At 24.7% G+C, this 22,573-nt stretch overlaps 4 protein-coding genes across 4 annotated transcripts in view; 2 read left to right on the top strand and 2 right to left on the bottom strand.

Moving 5' to 3' along the window:
* The window catches only part of LOC114130289 (eukaryotic initiation factor 4A), an 88,520-nt gene that overhangs the window by 47,659 nt on the left and 18,288 nt on the right, over positions 1 to 22,573 (bottom strand). The gene's annotated exons all lie outside the window — the stretch shown is intronic.
* Positions 1,286 to 6,896, top strand: LOC114130264 (nucleolar complex protein 3 homolog). The gene is made up of 14 exons (XM_027995199.2): positions 1,286 to 1,443; positions 1,592 to 1,885; positions 1,947 to 2,118; positions 2,403 to 2,632; positions 2,908 to 3,064; positions 3,274 to 3,407; positions 4,093 to 4,293; positions 4,395 to 4,583; positions 4,645 to 4,826; positions 4,887 to 5,095; positions 5,330 to 5,511; positions 5,618 to 5,749; positions 5,815 to 5,915; positions 6,679 to 6,896. The coding sequence occupies exons 1-14, from the start codon at positions 1,435 to 1,437 to the stop codon at positions 6,851 to 6,853; spliced, it is 2,367 nt and encodes a 788-aa protein (XP_027851000.2). The 5' UTR covers positions 1,286 to 1,434; the 3' UTR covers positions 6,854 to 6,896.
* On the top strand, positions 7,033 to 9,821 carry LOC114130265 (WD repeat-containing protein 37). The gene is made up of 6 exons (XM_027995201.2): positions 7,033 to 7,583; positions 7,666 to 7,838; positions 7,958 to 8,165; positions 8,857 to 8,995; positions 9,057 to 9,318; positions 9,513 to 9,821. The coding sequence occupies exons 1-6, from the start codon at positions 7,199 to 7,201 to the stop codon at positions 9,630 to 9,632; spliced, it is 1,287 nt and encodes a 428-aa protein (XP_027851002.1). The 5' UTR covers positions 7,033 to 7,198; the 3' UTR covers positions 9,633 to 9,821.
* Positions 12,537 to 22,507, bottom strand: LOC114130270 (uncharacterized). The gene is made up of 3 exons (XM_050203744.1): positions 21,684 to 22,507; positions 13,627 to 13,761; positions 12,537 to 13,347 (listed from the first exon to the last, which is right to left on the bottom strand). Exons 1-3 carry the CDS (start codon positions 22,257 to 22,259, stop codon positions 12,766 to 12,768), a joined length of 1,293 nt encoding a protein of 430 aa, XP_050059701.1. The 5' UTR covers positions 22,260 to 22,507; the 3' UTR covers positions 12,537 to 12,765.

The following is a 22,573-nucleotide window of genomic DNA, read 5'->3' as shown; positions in this document are numbered from 1 at the left end:
ATAAATAAAAATGCATAATATGTTATAAAAATATGCAATAATAAATTATTATGTTTATAATCTATGAATTTTTATTATTTTGAAATATTGGAGTGAAAACACTATATGTCTATATTATTTATTTATTATTATAAAATCATTACGGCCTTTTATTTTGTTAATATAGATACGTATGAGTGGCCTATAGGCTATATTATATTCTTAATTATATTAATTATACATAATTAATGATTATCTAATTCGGTTGATTTAACCTGACCTAAATCTAACTAATTAATTCGGCGAGTCAACTGCTAATACTTCATTATGACACATCGTAATAAAAAAAGTAAAAAATATGTTTGATTTTAGACCACGGGGGTGAATTTGTTAATATTCATTACCTGACAAATGACAATAAGCATAATATTGCATAAGTTTTAGGCACAATAATTTGTAGATAACTACTTAGTGGCAGTGGATATCACCATAGTCCATAATATAAGAAATTATTATTACTATTCCTTATACTAAACGAGTATCACGATGTAGTTACTATTGTAATAATAGGTAAGTACCTACTTAAAATTCTCGACCATGGGTATGATAAAACGTTTGTATTATATATGAAAAACGATTCTGATCAAACACACTGTCAGGCATCAATTCAGCCTATAAATCTATAACACCATAGGTACCTACCTATAACGTTAGCCAGTTGCTAATAGCCACTGCCACTAGGTACATTATGTGATATATTTTTTTTATATTACTTGAAAAAGTATTATTAGGGGTATTTAAAAAACTAAATAGTTCAAGAAATCGGTTTATATTAAAAGCAAACATTTTAACATATTAGAACATGTTATATTGTTCTATGCTTTTAGATACGAACACAGAGACATCTGAGTTTTTAATTTTAGTTAAACATTCAACATTTTTGAGTATTTTAAGTTTTAGTTAATTTTCGGTTGGTAGGTACCTAAGAAAGTCCAATCAAATAAATATACTATAATATACAAATATAGGTACTATATCCGAAATATACTCTTATATTTACGTCAATCCTATTGAATTGTACACATAAAAAAAAATCATCTAATCATTATTTTTTTCTAATATAATATTATATTTCTTCTAGACTCTAGTAAGTAGTAACCACTTTTCCCATAAAACATTTTTGCGAGTCATATTTTGTTCTTAGCTTTTTTGGAACAAGAGATCATTAGAAGTAGAACAAATGTTTAATGGAACTATAGATTTTACTCCGTTTTGGATAATAGTAGCTGATAATAAAATTTATTTGACTATATTTTAGGTTATGTATCAAACTATCAAATATAAAAGTACATCCACATTTAAAAAAATAATAAAAATGTTACATTTAAACTAAATATTGGTACGCGAAGTCTACATTTTTAAAACTATAAACTTTAATTTAAACTATTTTTAACAATGGTTAAAGTAAGTAAAATAATTATAAATTAGTTATTATATTGGCTCTTCAGTAGTTTAATGTTATGTACCTATATCTTAAATAATATTTACTTTCAACTTTATTTTATTTCTATTCTATTTTAAAATTTGTCGTTACCTTGTGTTTTTTATTTAGAAAAATATGGTTAAAAGTGGGAAAACAAGTAATGTTAAAAGGCGTAATCATTTACGGAATAAAGGACACATAAAAACAAAAAAACATAAGTCTAAAGCATATAATGTACCTCAACCTCCATTAAAAAGACGAGATGATCCAGTTGAAGAAAATGAGGAAGAAGAAGAAGAAGCAGAAAACAGTGATATTGGAGATGATATGTTAGAAATGGTTGACCAAGAAGATTTGGATTTTCTTAAAAAAAATATTGGAAACCAAAATTATAAGCTGTACAACCGTATTCAAATTAATAATGTAAATTGTAAATTATTTATTTATTTTTATTGTTTTATCCATTAATGACGTGTGATTTTAGGATAGTAAAAAAAAAAGAACTCGAGAAGACGATGATGAAGAACTTGAAAATGAGTATGAAAGTAGTTCAATGATGATGAAAGCAGATGATGTATCTATTAAGAAACCTTTATTACCAATTAAAACTAAGGATGGCATTTTAAGAAGATATACTTTAGAAAAAGATGAAATAGGTTAGATAGTATATTATGTTATTTTATAATTAATATATATATTTTCATATACTTAATGTTATAACTATCTAGGTACTTTTTAAAATCATTTATTTAGTACATTAAAATTATACTATCTGAAATGTATGGGAATTGAATAAATAGTGTTTGCATATATTGTTGAAGTTTTCTTTAAATCTTCTTGACAAAATATGTAATTGTTTATTATACTTTCTTTTTTATGTATTTTTTCTTGATTATTTTAGGTTTATTAATAAATTTAAGGAATTATTTATGTGTTATAGAATTAGAGAAACCTCAGCCCAAAAAGAAGAAAATTGAGGTCAATAATGAAAATAATGATGATGAGTATGTTTGGTTGGATACAAATGAACCTGAAAAAGAAATAACAGTTAATAAAGGTGAACCGATCAGTGTTGCAAAACTATATGCCAAAAGAGAAAACACTATACAAAGTTATAAACAGCGTATTGGACTATTAGCTAGTACTTTATTAGAGAATCCTGATTTAAAGGTATTTTTATTTTTGTTTACTTGAACCTAATAATATCCTAAAATATATTTTAACCATACCTGGTAGTCTATTATAAATTTTAAGATAAAATATTGATTTTCATTTTGATTTTAAATTATGTATTTATAAGTGTAAAAATTATTTGGTTTTAGAAATCAAAATACTTTTTTTATTATTTCTTCTAAATTCTATATGACTAACATTTCAAACAGACCTAAAATATGTTGATAAATTTAAAGTTCCTATTATGGCTATTATACTTTTTAACGTTTTAGATTGGAAACATTGTGCATCTCTTAGAAATAATGGAAAAACGTGATCCGGAATTACAAGTCACGATAAAGAAATTGGCAACTCTCACATTGTTAGAAGTTTTTAAAGATCTTTTACCAAGTTATCAATTGAAACTGGATAAACATGAAGGAGTAAAATGTATGTTTCTTCATAATTATCATAATAATAAGATTATAATACTTTTTGTTTTCTTATAATATTTAAATTGTTTAGTTTTTTTTTTTTTTTGTCATTATGTGTTAAAAATATTACTCTGAATATGTCAATATACCAGCCAGTTAAAGTTATTTTTACTCTGATATTTATTTTATTACATTTAATTAAATCCGTATGTATTTTGTTTTTAGTGAAATTGGTTACAAAAGAGTTGATTGGTTATGAAGGACAATTACTCAAAGGTTACAAGATTTATTTAACTAATTTAGAAAAAATGGCTAGTGCTCTCCACAAAAAGAAAGGAGATACCCGAGTCATAACAAATGTAAGTTTTTCATTGATTATAAGATAATTATAATGTTAGTCATTAAACCTATGAAAATATATAATTAAATTTTTAAGTAGAGTTCAATATGTGTTTAGATTTTAATTAAGCAAATAGAACAAATTTTTCTTTGTTTTCTTCATTTTAGCTATATTAAATTTTTAGTTCAACTTTTGGATTTAAAACTGCAATAGTAACTTAAAAATAAATATGATGTGGATATTAACCACAATAAGAATATTGTCTATTTAGTATGTTTAATATATTGTTATGTTTGAGTTAATGTTAAGCTTAAGATTTAATTAGGAAGCTCTGTTTACTATTAGTACAATTTAAAATAGTTTTCTTACCATATCATTAGATGGTGCATTTTTTTTGATAATGTCGTGAGTAACTAATATTTTCTTTAGCTAATTTTTCTATGAACTTTTTAGTTATCATAAGTTAAATATTTGATTTAATGATGGATTTATCTTATTTATTTATATAATTATTGTTGTTTGTTAGTTACTAGCTATTTTGTTCTTGAAAGTTTTTATCCATTCGATTTCAAATACAACAACATTTTAAGAATAGGAATAAATATTGTAATCAATGTTTTGTTATAAATGCTAATCCTTTATTTAGTTCTCTAATTGTCGACAATAAAATGTATTAAAATATTATATATTTATTTTTATTTTAGGTTCATATAAATTTGGCTGAAATGGCTGTTAATTGTATGTGTGAATTATTGATTTCTCATTCATATTTTAATTATGCAGTTAACATTGGGCATTTGTTAACTCTTTACTTAGATAATAAAAATTCTAATGTTAGAAAAAAAGTTGAAGAGACATTTATAAAAATTTTTAAAGAAGATAAAAAAGGAACCATTTCTTTAGTGGTAAGAACTTAATTTGTTTACATTAATGAGTTAAAATTTTTTAATGTAGCTATTGTGAATAATTGAGTATCATATTCATTTTTACTATTATTTATAAATAGATAGTACGGCGTATAAATCAACTTGTTAAAACTAGAAGTCATTGTGTGCATAGTGAGCTCTTATCAGTTTTACTTGCATTACCTATTCGAAATGTAAATCTCGATAAAGAAAAAGAAGAGATTTTGAAATCAAAAAAATTTATGACCAGAAAACAAAAATTATTAGCTATGTCAAAAAAAGAACGTAAAGTAAGAACTAACTATTCTGTTTTGTAAAGTAACATCATTTAATAATTATCTTAAATTTTAGAGAAGTAAAATGTTAGATAAACTAGATAAAGAAATGCTTGAGACAAAAGCCGAAGAAAATGTTAAAAGTCACCTGAACAATTTAACTGAAATCACTAAACTTGTATTTTTAATATACTTCAGAATACTAAAAACTGCTCCACGTTCTAAGTTACTATCCGTTTGTCTTGAAGGATTGGCAAAGTTAGTATTATGAATACATTATTAGTCTTTTTGTGGTATTTAATTAACTGTTTTATATAGATACAGCCATTCAATCAATTTAGAATTTTACCACGATATTCTCACTGTTTTGGATTCAGTTATAAAGAAACATCAGCTGAATGTTCATGAACAACTTTGTTGTATTAAAACTATTTTTGTCATACTTTCTGGACAGGGAACTGTAATCAACATTGATCCTGTTCACTTTTATTCTCATTTGTATAGAGTTATTCCTGAATTAGATTGTTGTAAGTTATAAAAACCTTTTAATTTAATAAAATAAAGTAATCAATTTGATTACAACCATCTAATGGTCCTTATGATCTTATGTTAAATGATTAATTATTTAATTAATATTTTAATATTATATATTTTTAGTGTATAAAATAATATATACACTATATTTTTATAAATATTTATAAGAAAATTATTCTTTTAGATTAATTATGTAAGTATAGTTTTAAAATATTAACTGTTTTTAGGTAAATATCACGATAATTTAGAAACTTTTCTTCGTACAATTGAAGCATTATTTTTGGTGGGTCGTAAGAAAGTGACTGCCAATTCTACGCTGTCATTTGTTAAAAGAATGTCCATGTTGAGTCTTCAAACACTTCACAATGCAACACTTGGAATTTTAGCTGCCCTTCGGACTATCATACAAGTAATTATAACTATTAGTGTATATTTTGTATCTAATATATTATGTATATTTTTTTAAAGCATTATTTTACTATAATTTCCAATAATTATATATGATTTTGGTTTAGACAAATAAAAACACAGAATCATTATTAGATGTTGACCCATCATATGGACAAGGTATTTATAATGCTGAATTACAAGAACCTGAACATAGTAACGCTGGTAGTACATCATTATGGGAACTTCCAGCATTACAGGTTAGTAATTTTTTTAATTTAAATGTATTCATAAAAAAATTTAATATTTGTATTATTATTTATAGAGGCATTATCATCCTGAAGTATGTAGATTATCAAAAACTGTTGCTTCATTGACTGTTTCACAAAATAACCATAACAATCTAAAACCAGAATTAGCTAAAATGTAAGTGCTATGTTCATACAATAATTCTTAATACGCATCTGGTAATTAAGGTATTTAGTATTATAAATTAAGGAATAATATTTTTAAGTTTGAAAATGTAAAAATATAACTTAATAAACATATGGTTAACATGATTCTCAGCGAATGATAAATTATTAATACCTAAATAATTCATTTTTTTAAATAATATAACATGTTTAAAAATAAAAATATGAAAAACAACTTTGCTTAATGACAACTTAAATTTTTTTTATAATTTATATTAGTTACAGATTAGGTTTTATTACTAAGACACAAAATAAGAATTTTGTTTCAATAATTTATCAGATCTATAATTTAATGTGTATCATTTTATTCATTCTTGATAAACATCAGGAAAAAGTATCAAAATAACTTAGATTGATATCTATCCTAGTCTATACTTCTTATTTTTCAATACTTTTATGATTTATATTTACTGTATTTTATGTATATACCTATACATTTGTATATTGTTGTAGATCATTCAATATTGTGGATATGATAATTGTTTTATAGTATTCTAACTACTTGTTTAATATACATTTTTCATAATTCATCCAACTTGTGAAATTAAAATTGTTAGTTCTAAGATAAATTATTCTAGCTAAGATATCGTCAAATTTATTCTTTGAAATAAAATTTTTTTTTTTAAATAATAATAAGTGTTTTAATGAAAAATATTATACAAATTAAATTTTTCCCTGTCAAATATATCTACATAATTTAAATGCATTAATTTTAGGACGCCCAGTGAATGGTTTAAAGAGTATGATCCAAGTAATGTAGCATTCAATCCAGCGGTTATGCCTCCAGTGAAAGTACCTCAGCGGATACCTGCACATTATCCAACTCTTCCATACTCTGATGTTTTGGATAAAAATTATCCCAATGTCGATTTCTCAAAAGATTTTTTTTGAACTTGTATTTTATTTTTTTTAATAAAAATTTATTAATATAGAATTTTATTGTTATGGATATTTTTATTTCTTACGTGATGTTAATAAATAGCATTTTGGTAACCCCTAGTATTGATTATTCTGCTAGTTGCTGTGTGATACCGTATTATATCTGTGTGTTACACTGATAACAAATATTCAAATTCTTTTTTAGTGGCTAATCACTAATCAGTAATCATTTAAGATTCAATTATTTTTTTGAATTACCCAAAATAAGACTACAAACTAGTACAAAACTACAAATGTGCCAAACTTAATTTTTTTTTTTATTATTATTATTAGTACTATCTGTGATAAATTATTACAATGCACAAAACGGAAGTTGACATTCCACCTAGTGTTCGAAAACGGCTAATTCATCTATTTGGACTTATTGAAAAAGAATTTGAGTCTGTGTGCCAGGAAAATGTTATTTTGCAGGAAAAAGTGGAGTCACTCACTGAGAAAGTTAACGAAAAGTACTTGACGACTGAACAATTTCAAGTCAATTCTAAACAAAAACCACCAACTGGTCAAAAACTTAAAACCGCAGATAAATTAAAAGCACAAACTAGTAAAATTGTATCTAGTTTTAAAAGTCCTTCAGCAGCTAATTGTCAGTTTGTGAAAGAATATGGTGGACACAGAGATGGCTTGTGGGATTTAGCCTTACCTCGTACTGGACAGCCTGTCATTGGGACCTGCTCAGCAGGTATGTACTTTATATGTACTAAGTATGTTTTGTTGTCTTATATGTTCCTAATTCTTTTTACCTTGCCTTATTCTACATTTAGATCATACAGCAAGAATATGGTGTATTGAAACTGGTACACCACTTTTACAATATACTGGTCACACGGGATCAATTAATTCTATAAAATTCCATCCCATTAAGGATTTAGCTCTCACATCGAGTGGTGATCAAACCATTCATATTTGGCAGGCAGCTGTTAATTTAGATAATTTAGTGAGTGTGTTCTTTATTAATAATACGTTTGATATTTTACATAAATTTGATATTCTAGTTAGGTATAATATTTTATTCAATTAGGCAATAATTTTAAAAAATCCTTTTTGAATATTTAGAGGGATCGAGAATCTGATGACACTGAGACTGAAGATGACCGAGTTGTTCCAATATTACGTACGCCTTCATGTACATTTTTGGGACATAATGGACCAGTTATGGCTAGTGATTGGTTACTAGGTGGTGATCAAATTATTACTGCATCATGGGATAGAACAGCTAATTTATATGACGTTGAAACTAGTGAACTATTACACTCGTTAACTGGTAAATTATACATTGATAACTTTAACTATTTTTATCGCCATTATTAGTTAAATTAATGTATTAATTAAAACTAATATAAGGTCAAGTATTTAAAAATATTTTTGAATAAAAACAAATTTTTAATAATTTATACTTAATAAATATTTTGATTTAATTTTGTATTGTAGTTTATAGCTTCTAGAGATAATTTTAGTAGTTAATACTAGGTTAGTACTATTATTATTTAATCTTTATTAATTTTTTTTATCTAAAATTAGAAGTATTAAATATATTATTTAAAAAATAACTAATTTGTAAGAATATAACTATTTTTTTTTTTTAAATAAAATAGTAGTATCAAAATAACAATTAACCAATATATAAAACCTATTATCATGAATTTGTAACGGCCTCTAAAAGCAAGCATATGTCATATAAAACAGAATCTTAAATTTCAATTGCGTATAAATTAGATTGCCTATGTATAGCACATTGGTCAGGCTGACATTGTATGTTTCAGTAAATACTTCACTTAATACTTTATACTAACAATAGTGTATAAAAGCTGTACATTATAGGTTTATATTACTTCTAAAAGAGATTATAATTTCGAATAAGTATATCCTAGACCGAACACTGTGAGGAATGATAATTAAAAATATGGTCCCAATAAAATAAAATTACAATTATTATTTAAATTTAATTCTTAAAGGACATGATGAAGAGTTAACTTATGCTTCGTCACATCATTCTCAGAAGTTGGTTGTCACTGCATCTAGAGACACTACATTTAGATTATGGGATTTTCGTGAAGCTATTAATTCAGTTTCAGTTTTTCAAGGTCATACAGAGTAAGTATTAACTATGTTAATATTATTTATTATATTTTAGTAACAATAATTAATGTTACAGTACAGTAACTTGTGCAATTTTCACATCTGCTGGACTTGGTGGAGAAGATAAATTAGTATCTGGGTCAGATGACCGATCTATAAAAGTGTGGGAATTACGTAATATGCGCTCTCCAATTACTACTATCAGAGCTGAATCTGGTGTAAATCGATTTGCTATTGCTTCTAATGGTGTTATTGCTATTCCTCATGACAATCGACAAGTTGTGTTGTATGATATGACTGGACAACGAGTTAACAGAATACCCAGAACAGCTAGAAATGTAAGAACTGTTAAGTTCTTATTAATTCAGCATTTAATGAAATAAATATTATGTCTATTATATTCTATTTTCATATTATATTTATCATATTTAAAATTTATTTACTCAAAATAAAAATTATAATTTACCTATACTATATACATATTTATGAAAAACAGCATTTTTAAAATTTAAATTTTCATTACTTTTTTTAGAGACATAGACGTATGGTAACAGCTGTTGCATGGAGTGAAGACAATTCATTTGCTAATTTATTTTCTTGCGGATTTGATCGGTTAGCATTAGGATGGTCTGTTCAGTTATGTAAAGATTGATCCTTTATCATATATGAAGTTCAAGTGTGTTAAGTATTTAACCAGCTGGTCATATTTTATAAACAAAATTATACTTTTCTGTTTCCTATTTTGTTTGTTTGTGTATGTGTGTAAGTCCTTATTTCTTTCTATACAAACTCAAAATCTATTAAGTTTAATTTTTAAATATATATTGTATTAACTTTGTTACTTTTTTTTTCGTCCTTTTATTTATTTATTTATTTTGTTGAATGCTTAATAGTATAAATTAATATTTATTACAATAATTAATAAAAAGTCATATTATATTTTAAATTTTAATTAAGTCTTTCAAATATTGTTATATTATAGTCATAAGGAGTGTAATCTAAAAATGCAATGTGACTCAGCTTGAGCAAAAGAAAAATAGTCTGATAGAAATAACAAATTACAAATAAATATTATACTTAATACTTATATTGTATTTAATATTTATACTCACATTTAAATAATTATATATTAATTATAAGAAATAACACTGTACTTACAGAAAATTATCTTTTATCAGCAACTTCTGATTCAATTAAATTATAATATTAAAATTTATTTTGTGTAATGATAATTTTATGTAATTTAATGTGTACATTAGAAATTAATTTGTTTCTTTGTTCCAAGTTTGTATTATCAGTATTCTTCTATTCTAATTTTATTAATACTATATACATAACAACTATTTAAAAATGGAATACAATTATTAGAAAAGTCACAGATATTATTTAGATGTGGTTCAATTATACAGTTTGTAATGTACTTGTAAAAAAATAAAAATTAAAAATATAACTAGTATATAATATACAAGTAAGTTTGTTAATAATTAAAATCAAAATTAATAACACAACATAATAAATTATTACCATTGATATTTAATGCAAATTTAAAAATTGGAAAAATTATTTATTTTCAAACACATATTTGTAAGAGGGTCAAAGTTCTCTTCATAATAATATGACTGTTGAACTATATTAACATTATCATTAATATTAATAATCAACTTTTCCTTCATAAAATCATATGTCCAGGATTAAACTGATACTTACTACCTAATAACAAAGATTTACTTTAATTTTTTCTAACAAGTGGTTAGGTAAAAATCAAAGAAACAATATGAACCAACATTTACATGATTAAATATTTATTTTTGAAGATATTAGGTAGACAGGTAGTTAACAAAAGCGCTAAACAATTTTGTAACAACAAAATAGACTTCATTGTCAAAAATGACATTTTATTGAGAGTATAAAAAATAATAATAATAATTAATAAGTAAACAAGTACAATATTTATAAGCTATTCATAGTAGTTTAAATGTATATTTTGTATATAAATGAAATTTAAAATCATAAAAATAAATTGAGTTATAACATAAGCTTTCGTTAATTTACAAAATAAATGCATATTTATTTGATCAAAATACACAAAAAAAAAAAAAATGTTTAGAAAACCTTTTTTAAATTAAATAAAAAAATAATAATAAATAAAAAAATGTATATTACGCTTTAATAAAAAGTAAAAAATAAAATAATAAATAACATACCACTAAAAGCAATTATAGCTGTTAAAAATAATATAAATTTTATATCGTCCGCTAATTTCTTTCTTTAAAGTATTAATTAGATAATATCAAGTAAACAAAATCATGATTTAATAACTAAATGTTAATGTATCAAAGAAAAATAATGATATCAAAATATATGTATTGTGCTAGAACCTGCCATTGATTAAGTTTGTGCTAAATATCATTGTCAAGCTATGACATAATACTAATATAAATATTTTCAAAAACTCAATACATTATATTATATAGAACAATAACTGTATAAAAATAAATATATTGTAAAAACTCAAAATTTGGGAATAAGCTATACAAAATTATTTTATAAATTTCCGACCTATAAATAGGTATAACTAAAAAACAAAATTAGTTTTTTATCATAATAATTCCAACTGCGAATATTATTAAATTTGATCAGACGTTTTCTAACTAAATATATTCTACACCAGAGTACACCTTTACTAAATAGTAAATAGGATAAAAAGTGCGTTTTTTTAAAGCGATGTAAATAATTTATAGTAAATTTTATATTATGCTACTTCAGTGCACCATTTAGCTGTTTTAAAACATATTGAAAATGTAATTTTAAAATTCAAGAAAAATTACCTAATTTACTCAATAAATACCACATTTCAAAAGTAAGATAATATAAAACAGATACAATAGACAATATAAAATTATAACTGAAGATTAATTTAATATAATATTTATTATTAGAATATATTTTGAAATTTATAAAATAAACTGAAGAAATTCTTAAGAAGCATGGTAATTATAACTACTGAACTACATTTTCTTAAGCTTTTTTGATATGTATTAATATCATATTTATAAAGAAATATATTTTTTAATTTAATTTACATAAAAAAGGCAGTAAATATATATAGAAAAAAGTACTGATGAAATAGGTAATACTGAAATTTTAATTTTAAGATAACCAATAATATATTCAGTATTCACACATTAGTGTTAATGGTTATGTTATGTCACACTGCCTTATGGTTAAATTCTGCCTATAAAAGCTCTTTCTTTTCCAAACTATTACAATGAATGTAAAAATACTAAAGATGTGATTAGAATAAGGAACACCTAAGGTTGGTCAAACATATTACTAATACAATTTATTTTGGATCATGTATAATCTAATTCTACAAAAATTTTATTTCTACGCAAGTTAATACGATTAATGATTATTGATTGTAAAATTAATATTTCATTTGAGTCATTTCAATAATTAACATTTGGTGTTTAATTTTGGTAACCATTAAAGGTTAGCACAGTCATGGGGAATAATGTTTATAGTATATTATAGGTCAGAGGAGCTGTAAGAAAAAAAAATATATATAAATATAAATATCTTAACAAAAAGAAAAACAATATTTATAGATGAGAATTGATATTGACAATTAAGTAACCTTATCCCCTTTCTATACAAAAAAAAATTGTTGAAATATATTATGCTTGGCTAAAACCCGGAAGACTGAAACGCGAGAATAGAACTTAAATTAAAAATAAAACCATGGCAATTTATGTTATTAATTTTTATGTATGATTTCTATTAATTTAAAGTAGACGGCATCGTCCCTTCTTTTTCTTTTTAACCTGCAAAGCTGCTCTAGTTGAAGTTTCAAATACTTCACGGACGCCCTCCTTACTTTTAGCAGAACATTCCAAATAAGCAAATGCATTGATCTTTTCGGCCATTGCTCGCCCTTCTTCTGGCCTCACAGGCTCTTGTTTCATTTTGCTCAGCTCGCGAATTGTGTTTGGATCATTACGCAAATCTTTTTTGTTACCGACCAGTATAATCGGCACATTTGGACAGAAATGTTTCACCTCTGGTGTCCATTTCTCTGGAATATTCTCTAACGAATCTGGTGAATCTATTGAGAAACACATAAGAATCACATCTGTGTCTGGATAGGACAATGGTCTAAGTCTATCATAATCTTCTTGACCCGCTGTATCCCACAGTGCTAGTTCTACTTGTTTGCCATCAACTTCTATATCAGCCACATAGTTCTCAAACACAGTCGGTACATATACTTCTGGGAATTGATCTTTGGAAAACACAATTAACAGACAAGTTTTTCCGCAAGCACCGTCACCGACGATGACGAGTTTTTTTCTAATGGCAGCCATGGTCTAAAACGGAAAACAGTATCACATTATAATCATTATATCATCAAATGTAAATTCTAGGCATTAAACAGCGCAACAACCAAGTGCAAAAAATAATATACGATTGAACTGGGCTAATCAAACGCGGGCACACATTACATACACATATCCACACATAGTCACACACACCATACTAACAGAACAGATTACGAATTAGTAAGAAAAGCTATAACATAAGCAATAAGCACAACTATATAACATAATAAATACAAATAATTGGATATAATTATTATTTCAGCTTACAAGAAGAGTATTTAAATTCGATGTCCAACAGGTGTATTTTATTTTAATTAACGAGAAACTTAAAATAATATAATTGCTTGATTGAATATTGAAGTGAAAATAAAAAAATAAACAACATTTATCAGATATCAATGTTTACCTAATTTTTTTTTTATGTAGAGTAAGCAAACATAACCTCAAATTTAATTACATAGTGTTATGGTTTTTTTTTTTTTTTTGAAATATTTCCGCGGTTAACTATGATTATCTTGTTAATATTTTTTTCACCATAATCGTATGGTGACGTAGGTAGATCTTTTAATTTTCTATTGATGAAAATTCTTTAACCAAATTTACTTAAACCGGTTATCTTGATTAATAGCGTATAACATTAACAGTACCATAGGTATATAAATATATATATTGATAGGTTAGGTATACCTATATAATATACAGTCCTACAGATATACAGTAGGTATACCTATTGAAATCCACGATTGACGAATTAGAAAAATTTTACTCCTAAGTCCTGTTGTCTAAGAATAAAAGTGACGGTAAAAAACTTTTTAATATCACATTAATATATAACAAACAATATTGTGTAATCAGCATTAAATGGTATTTGTTGTGTATCGTTGAACATTTTTTTTTTATTATTATTTATTTATATTATAAGAAAAATTTACTTATTTAAAAATGGAAAACCAATAGATTACATTTCAATATATAAGTGTACAGAGTGATAAAGTTTTCAGTTAACACTAGTCTACTTATTTTCTCGACTAGATTAAGTTAGGTTTAATCATTTTAATCGTGATATTTCCGCATGCTATTATTGCTATTATATGTACACTTTTAAATATTTTCTATAGAAGCAATATTGTTATGACTCATAAATATTGATTATTAAGCAATTGAGCGATTAACAATTTAAATATTAACTCTAAACGCGAAGAAACAATTCGAAGTAGGTTTCTACTAATTTAAATTTAGTTCTATTATCTAGGGTATCTCAGAAGCTTATTTTATTGATATTTGAATTTTGAAGCAATGATCATTTTAAAACGTTCAAAGTGTTCATAAGCTCATAACTATTTTTTTTTGTAATCAAAATACCAATAAAATAAGTTTCTAGTTTTCTAAGGTAGCTTAGATAATAATACTAAATTTTATTCTATAACAGGTCAATTATTAACTCAAATTTTAAAAATGACAAAGTAAAATGGACTATTGTGAATGTAATATTTGCTGTTTTATACATTTTTAAGACAGAGATAACACATGTGGGTGTGGCGTCAACGCGTCGTACATTTTCAAATTACCCAAGTGATTATGATTTTTATGACTTAGTGAATGATCCATTATGAAAGTACCTAATATAAATTATAAATTATAATGTATTATTATAAGAAATGGATGTATAGAGTATAGACTAATTAAAAAAAAAACAATTTAAATAACTTAAGTTTATTTTTTCATTTAAAGTTTACTTTATAATATTCTATATCATGCGAATGTTGATCGATCAATGTAAACTGTAAAGAGTATAAATGCTTATGTGGTACCTACTTAAGTTTATGTACTATTAACAATTAACAATTGTAACAACCAGTGTAATCACTAAGTTACTGTGAATTATGTAATAATGTTAATACGTGTAATTAATAATATATTATTACATTTTAATATGTAATAAATGTATGACTTAATAACATAGACAAAGATATTCAAACATAAACTATTTCTTAATCACTAATAACTTATACTGTACTGAGTACTGACTATACTGTCTATACCTACTCCGACATGCAATCATTAATGTCATCAAAATTTAAAACCTTATCGCATATTTTGTTACATTGCTATTTTAAAATAAAATCTCACACCTTTGGGCGTTGTCCATCAGTATCTAAATCTGTGTGTTTACATTTTATCATTATTTCGAATAATTGTCTTATTAATATATTTGTTATTGTAAATTGTAATTCTTAGATCATATATAGTCATATATATATGATCTAAGTTGTAATTACTAATTAGCTTATTTTCTCTATTCTCTATTCAATAATTGCAACGAATTTATAGGCGCCATTTCAGTTATAAAATAGGGCTGCCAAAATTTTAAATTTTTCCACCGCCAAACCACAGTGAAATGTATAGAAGTCATATCAAACTTTTATTTTGATAAATAATACATTTTCAAAAAGCCTACCAGTGGCGTAGATAAGATTTTTTTCTGGGGGGGTTTATATTATATTTATGATACAAATTACGAGATATTAGTACTTCGTTTTTATTTTGTTCTAACCATTATATAAAATATTTTGGTTTTAGGGGGGGGGGGGTGGAAACCCCTTACACCACCCCCGTAAATACGCCACTGAAGCCTACAATAATACAAGTAGGTAGAATCATAATATAAACGTATAAACTTCTACCTCTTTTAATTTTTAAATTAATAGTAGGAATTAACAAGTATATTTTGTATTTATGTTGCCATTACTTATGTTACTTTAAATCTTGATTACACTGTCATTATCTATAAATATAATTAAATTATTAAATTTTAACACTTTAATTTAAAATGACAAATACCATAAATAGAGATCAAATTTTTAATTATACAATTCAAGCAGTAAGCAATAAATTACAAAGAAAAAAATAATATCAGCTGTATAGCCAGTAAGCAAACAGTTTTTAAAAATCAATAAATTATTTAGAGTTTGAAATTAAGAGTTCTTAAATAATTAACATGAGGAATAACGTGGGATTGAATTTTATTAATTTTCAATAATTTATATTTATATCACAATCTTAAGAAATTAAGATAATGATAAATTGATAAATATATTTTTAAATTCTGAACCGTAATTATAATATTTTAACTTTCAAGTAACGTTAACTAATATAAAGATTAAAACGATATATTATTTATAAAATAATTTTTACTTTTTAATCATTATTATATTTTTTACATTTAGTTATGCGTACCAGTGCCAGTGGTGCCACATAAAAATAAAATGGGCCTTTAGGATACAGGAAAAAATAAGGTCACCAATGTATAACCTACCATAAGTATCTCAAATAGTTAAATAAATCTAGGAAAAAAAAGCACCGGAAAAAAAGTATAGTTAATTATATAGGTAATATTATATTAATAATTCGTATAGAAAGGAACTAACCGATTTATTGATACATCATACTTAATATAGCCATATAGGTAATTTATTATCCGTATATAGTAATATATTATTGTAATATCGTTACATTTCAAAATAAATTCACCTGTGATGTCGTGATGGTATTAGGTAGGTATATTATTGGTATAGCCGTATAAGTATTAGCGAATTATTAAATCTGAAAAGTTTTTTTTTTTTTGTAACCTACACTTTATCTGAACTGTATAGGTAGTTGTTATTAAAGCTAAAATCAATAACTAGTCAATACCTTATCCGGATTTACTAATTATTTATAAATCAAATAACTTAAAATTAATACTAAATACCTACTTTAAAAATAATTACCTATTTTAAAATAGGTACTTGTTAATACCTATTATACCAATAATTATTATGTGATTTATGAATATGATGAGAATATGAGATAAGTAGGTACTGTCATACTGTTGTCTCTGTCTTACAAGTGTGTAACGATACATAGTAAATTTATGCTTAGCAGTTCAGTTTAAGTTTTGTTAGTTTTAATATGTATTATTTATAATAACGCCAGCTAAAACAGAGAATGCACTAATGCAGCACAAAATGTACAAAATTAATGCTGAAAACAGCAAAATAATTTTAGATTCTGAGCATCTCAACGATGAATGTATCTATTGAATTTATGTTTTTTTTTTTTGAGTGTGTCCCAATAAGTAATAAAAAATATTTCGATTTTTATCTTTAAATGGGCCATTATAAAAAAAATTGGATATAGTTTGCACTTCGAAAAGGTTAAAATTAAAAATCCCCAGTAGTTTTGAAAGTACATTATTAGGAAAAACAAACGATAAATGAAAGAAATACAAAAAAAAAAACAAAAGTATGGGAGAGTTTATAAAAAAAACCTGTTTTTGACAAAATCGATACGAAATTGGTTAGTGGTTACCTATTCGTAATAACTATACCATAGGTGCTTGAAAATTTCACTTAATGTGTATGTTACCATTTTCTACACAACATGATACATTTTTCAAAATAGTTTGACTTTTTTAATCTATTTATAGACGTTTTAAATTTAAATTCTTTTTTAGTTATATATTTATAAAAGTCAATAATTTTTTTTTGCTGAGTATATTAACATATCAATTTAATACAAAATCCTATATACGTTTGTTTTTATAGCTATATATATAATATTTATATATATGCACAATTTATTTTTATAAGTATTTAATCTTAATGTTTAAATCGAATTTCTTTAAAATGTATTGTTTCACAGTTAAAAATGATAAAATATGTAATTTATACAGGTAGGTAGGCAAGCTTTGAATATTTAATACAAAGTTCCTCATAAGCAGTTCATAATGAACCAAAAAATCTAAAAATGTATAAATATTATTTTTTCATAGACATTCAAAGTGCAATTTGGACGAAATTTCATATTTTAATTATGAATATTCATAATTTTATTGTAATTCAAAAACATTAATCGAGTGGACAACTTTTACGATATTACTATTATTATATTTTGTATACTTAATATTTTCGACGAAAACTAATTTAACCTACAGCTGTATTACTAAATAACTTAGTGATACAGACTGATAGAACGATTCTGTTCAGGATAGGTTTTCGCATACAATATACAATGGTCAAAATGATTTATCATTGAATTTAAATTTAACACATCCATTACAATGACCTACTCGAAATATATCGTACAGCAATGCAGTATCTACTTATCCACGTTTTTGTAACCTGAAACTATTATCACAGAAAAAATCAAAATCAAGTAAAAGGTTTTGGAGCGAAACTATGGCAGCGAAATATTCAAGTTCAAACAAATTATCTGGAACACTTTTTCGATACTTCTATTTTATAGTGAGTTATAACAAGTGATATAATACAACTTAGGTATATAATAGTTATGTAAAATACTAACATTTTTTTTTATTATTTGTATAAAAAAATTTACAATCAATAATTAATTAAATACAATAAGAAAGTGATGGCTGTACATAAAAATGAAATACTAAAATTTAAAATAACTCATATGACTCGCTCAAAATTATAATATTGATAAAACTTTAATGTTTGATATAAATATATAATATATCAATATTCACTAAAATTAAAATTATTTTTTTTATAATTAAATTAATAAAGCTAAAGCAAACACATGAAACTATAGAAAATAAATTTGTTAGTGAAATTATTAGTTAAATAAATTATGATACCTAATAGGTAGGTATATAATTAATAAATATTAAAAATTAAAATATACATTACCTACTTCAATGAAATTAAGTGGGTGAAGAACTTTCCTAATGGTTGTATAAGGTCTAGATTTTTGCACATGCACTTGGTATTATTAATTTAGGGGCTCCTTGTCCTTCTGTAGGTATAATTTACAATTTTTGAAAGTATCATAACTTTTTTTATTTTTAAAAGTTTATGTTTTTCTGATCAGTTGTATTGATGTTTAAAACTCAACATATCAATAATTATTTTTTTATCGTCTGTGTTTATACAAACTATTTGTTCGTACACATAATGATAAATTATAAACCAATAATTATTTATTAAATTATTTAGATGTTTCATACATTTCAGAATACATAACTTAATAAGTTACCTTGAATTATAAATATAATAATATTTCTAATACATTATTAATTTAACATTTTAATATTTTGTTAAGAAATCAAATTGCTCATCAATTTATTATTTTTCACCATTAAATATAACAATTAATAAATGGAAAAATTTTCAAGTTCAATGATAATATTTATCATATTGAACAGTACAATCTACAGTGGAAAGTCTTCATAATAATACAGTGCCAATCATGATGTAAATCCTGTTATGTAAAACATTTAAATATATATTACGTATAATACTGTTTATCCTTGGCTTTATGACAAAACACTAGTCAAAATGTAGTTTTTTTTCTTTTGTAATATATTCATGCATTATAATATAATATATACACTGTTCAATGTTCTTAAAATACATGTTGGTGTAATAGATAACTTAATTATCTATTATTATAAAAATAATATTGAAATTTTTTATTTCTCATGTGAAAAAGTTTTGTTACATACTCCGATGTTTTCATGGTTAATTGAAAATAGTTTTCCAAAACAATAGGTTTATTGGATATTGTTACTCACATTTTTAATGTTCTGCCATTGATTATAAATATTAGTATTTATAATTAATGGTTCTACTTTACTCTTAATTTGCAATGTGTAAATTATTTAAATAGTTTTTTTTTATACATGTCATTGAATAATACTATATAAATATAAAAAAGTATTTACAATATTTTAACTAAAATCCAACACTAATAAATTTTTATCATATAAATTGTAATGTATTATGTAATATCCACTATTTAATAATTTTGTAATATGTTTGCATGATGGATTAAAAGTCATAAGCTCATATATACATAAATATTATATTTTAGGAGAGTTATTTAAGTAGATATCAAACATTGATTTTTGAATTTTCAACTTAAATATATTTAAATTAGGTATTATATCTACTTATTGACTTAATGTTTTGTAACTTGTGTACACGACTTTCTTGCTTTCTCAGTGTTATATTTTGTGCATATTGAGTTATCTTAAAATTCTAAATAAGTATTACAAAAATGTTGACAGTATATAAAGACTGATGACTAGGAAACATTCTCCATTAAAAGTGTTGTTTAATAAAAAAATAAATACTAATCAATTATACATATATGATACTTTTAGGTGGAACTCTGCAAGAATTTGGCTTATAGATATTTATATGAAAATACACCAGTTATCTATATTTTTCCTTACACTTTAAAAGACTAATCCAAATGTAAGAGACGTTTTTAAATTACCATACAAATTTGAAGTTTGATCTAAAATGAACCTTATATATTACCTACTTCAATCCAAATGTTAACAAAAAGAGATATAAAAAATATATTTATGTAGAAGTACTTCCAATGCTTCAACTAGAATATATATTGAACAAATATTTTAACATGTATTTTTTTTTAATGTTAAATAAAATTATTTAAATATTCCTTTTTAATAACACTGTAATCATATCTACATCTTATATCTATATTTAGATAAATTTATAACTTTTTTTGAATGGTAAAAAAAAAAGAATTTAAAACTAAATGGTAAACAAATTTTCTCTGTTAATATCTTGTCATGTCAAAAAATAAATGAGTATAAAAGTCATTTATATGACATCATAGAATTTTCAGTAAGTAGCCATTTAAAACATGTTTTAAATGATACCTAATAAAATCTAGACATTAAAAATAAATTTAATAAAATCTAAACTTTTATTAGTAAATTTCTTAAAAAGTACAAGCATATAAATATTGGTTAATGAACAAACGTAATAATAGTATTTAAAAAAAACTAAGCTAAGGAATACATCATGGGATTCCTGGCACAGCAGGTCCATAAAAAAAAATATATATGTGTAAATATATATATATTTACGATACAGAAATATTGTATTATGTTGAAGGTAGCGAAAAATGAGTCTCGTTAAAATGTTTCAATTATTTTGTAGTTTCAACTTTATTTTTACAGAACAGTTATTATAATATAAAAAATAAAGTTAAAATAAGTTACAAAATGCACTATGATTAGTGATTACCCGATAAAAATTCTCCCCAACAGTTTTGCTTTGTACATATTTTGGCAAACAATAGGAATACATGATTATAATTATAGTGTTTATTATAGAAAAATAAAATGATATATTTTGTCTTGCACCATGATTTGTACAATCAGGTTTATTTGTTTTAAATGCTGAAAATCCTTAAAACGACATGGTAATTTGAAAAATTGTATAAAAATATGATATATTTTATTTTCTAAGTAGATTTTAATATTCTTGAAATGACATCACTTACAACAAGGCACATTTGCCTTTCTTCTTTTTCTTTACTTGTAGTGCAGCTCTTGTGGATGTTTCAAAAACTTCACGAACTCCTTCTTTGCTCTTGGCTGAACATTCCAAATAAGCAAACGCATTGATCTTTTCGGCCATTGCTCGCCCTTCTTCTGGCCTTACAGGCTCTTGTTTCATCTTGTTCAACTCACGGATTGTATTTGGATCATTGCGCAAGTCTTTTTTGTTACCGACCAATATAATCGGCACATTTGGACAGAAGTGTTTTACCTCTGGTGTCCATTTCTCTGGGATATTTTCTAATGAATCTGGTGAATCTATGGAGAAACACATGAGAATAACATCCGTGTCAGGATAAGACAATGGTCTTAGTCTGTCATAATCTTCTTGACCCGCTGTATCCCACAGTGCTAGTTCTACTTGTTTGCCATCGACTTCTATATCAGCTACATAGTTCTCAAACACGGTAGGTACATAGACTTCTGGGAATTGATCTTTGGAAAACACAATGAGCAGACAAGTTTTTCCGCAGGCACCGTCGCCGACGATGACAAGTTTCTTACGGATTGCTGCCATTATGTCGGAATGTTATGCTTATCAAAAAAAAAAACTAGGCGTTGGCCCTGTTTCGAATTTTAACTACAAAATCAATCACAAATACACAGTTGTTCACAATTATTAAATAAATATAAAACTTTTAAACGAAGTATAAATTATTACAAGTATGCAATTAACTGAATAGTAAAACTAATAAAAAAAGTTTCGAGCAAATTACGGAGTGAAATGTGAATGAGCTCATCGCGATCGCCAATTATTGGATAATTTATCATTACTGATATTCGGGGAAACCATTGCTTAATCTAAACGACACTGCGCCTAATCGACGTTGT

Source organism: Aphis gossypii, chromosome 3 (genome assembly GCF_020184175.1).
Source record: "Aphis gossypii isolate Hap1 chromosome 3, ASM2018417v2, whole genome shotgun sequence".
NCBI lineage: Eukaryota > Metazoa > Arthropoda > Insecta > Hemiptera > Aphididae > Aphis > Aphis gossypii.
Note: the sequence above shows the minus strand (reverse complement) of the source record. Positions and strands in the feature narration are given on the sequence as shown.

What these genes read in the sequence shown, in the direction of transcription:
- LOC114130264 (XM_027995199.2), top strand. An exon ending in ACCGTATTCAAATTAATAAT is followed by an intron (nt 1,886 to 1,946) that starts GTAAATTGTAAA and finishes GTGTGATTTTAG; the next exon opens with GATAGTAAAAAAAAAAGAAC. An exon ending in TATTCCTGAATTAGATTGTT is followed by an intron (nt 5,096 to 5,329) that starts GTAAGTTATAAA and finishes AACTGTTTTTAG; the next exon opens with GTAAATATCACGATAATTTA.
- LOC114130265 (XM_027995201.2), top strand. Translation starts at nt 7,199, where the DNA reads ATGCACAAAACGGAAGTTGACATTCCACCTAGTGTTCGAAAACGGCTA. An exon ending in ACTATTACACTCGTTAACTG is followed by an intron (nt 8,166 to 8,856) that starts GTAAATTATACA and finishes TAATTCTTAAAG; the next exon opens with GACATGATGAAGAGTTAACT. An exon ending in GTTTTTCAAGGTCATACAGA is followed by an intron (nt 8,996 to 9,056) that starts GTAAGTATTAAC and finishes TTAATGTTACAG; the next exon opens with TACAGTAACTTGTGCAATTT.
- LOC114130270 (XM_050203744.1), bottom strand. Translation starts at nt 22,259, where the DNA reads ATGGCAGCAATCCGTAAGAAACTTGTCATCGTCGGCGACGGTGCCTGC. An exon ending in AAGGCAAATGTGCCTTGTTG is followed by an intron (nt 13,762 to 21,683) that starts TAAGTGATGTCA and finishes AAAATTAGGTAA; the next exon opens with ACATTGATATCTGATAAATG. An exon ending in CGAATTTAAATACTCTTCTT is followed by an intron (nt 13,348 to 13,626) that starts GTAAGCTGAAAT and finishes TTTCCGTTTTAG; the next exon opens with ACCATGGCTGCCATTAGAAA.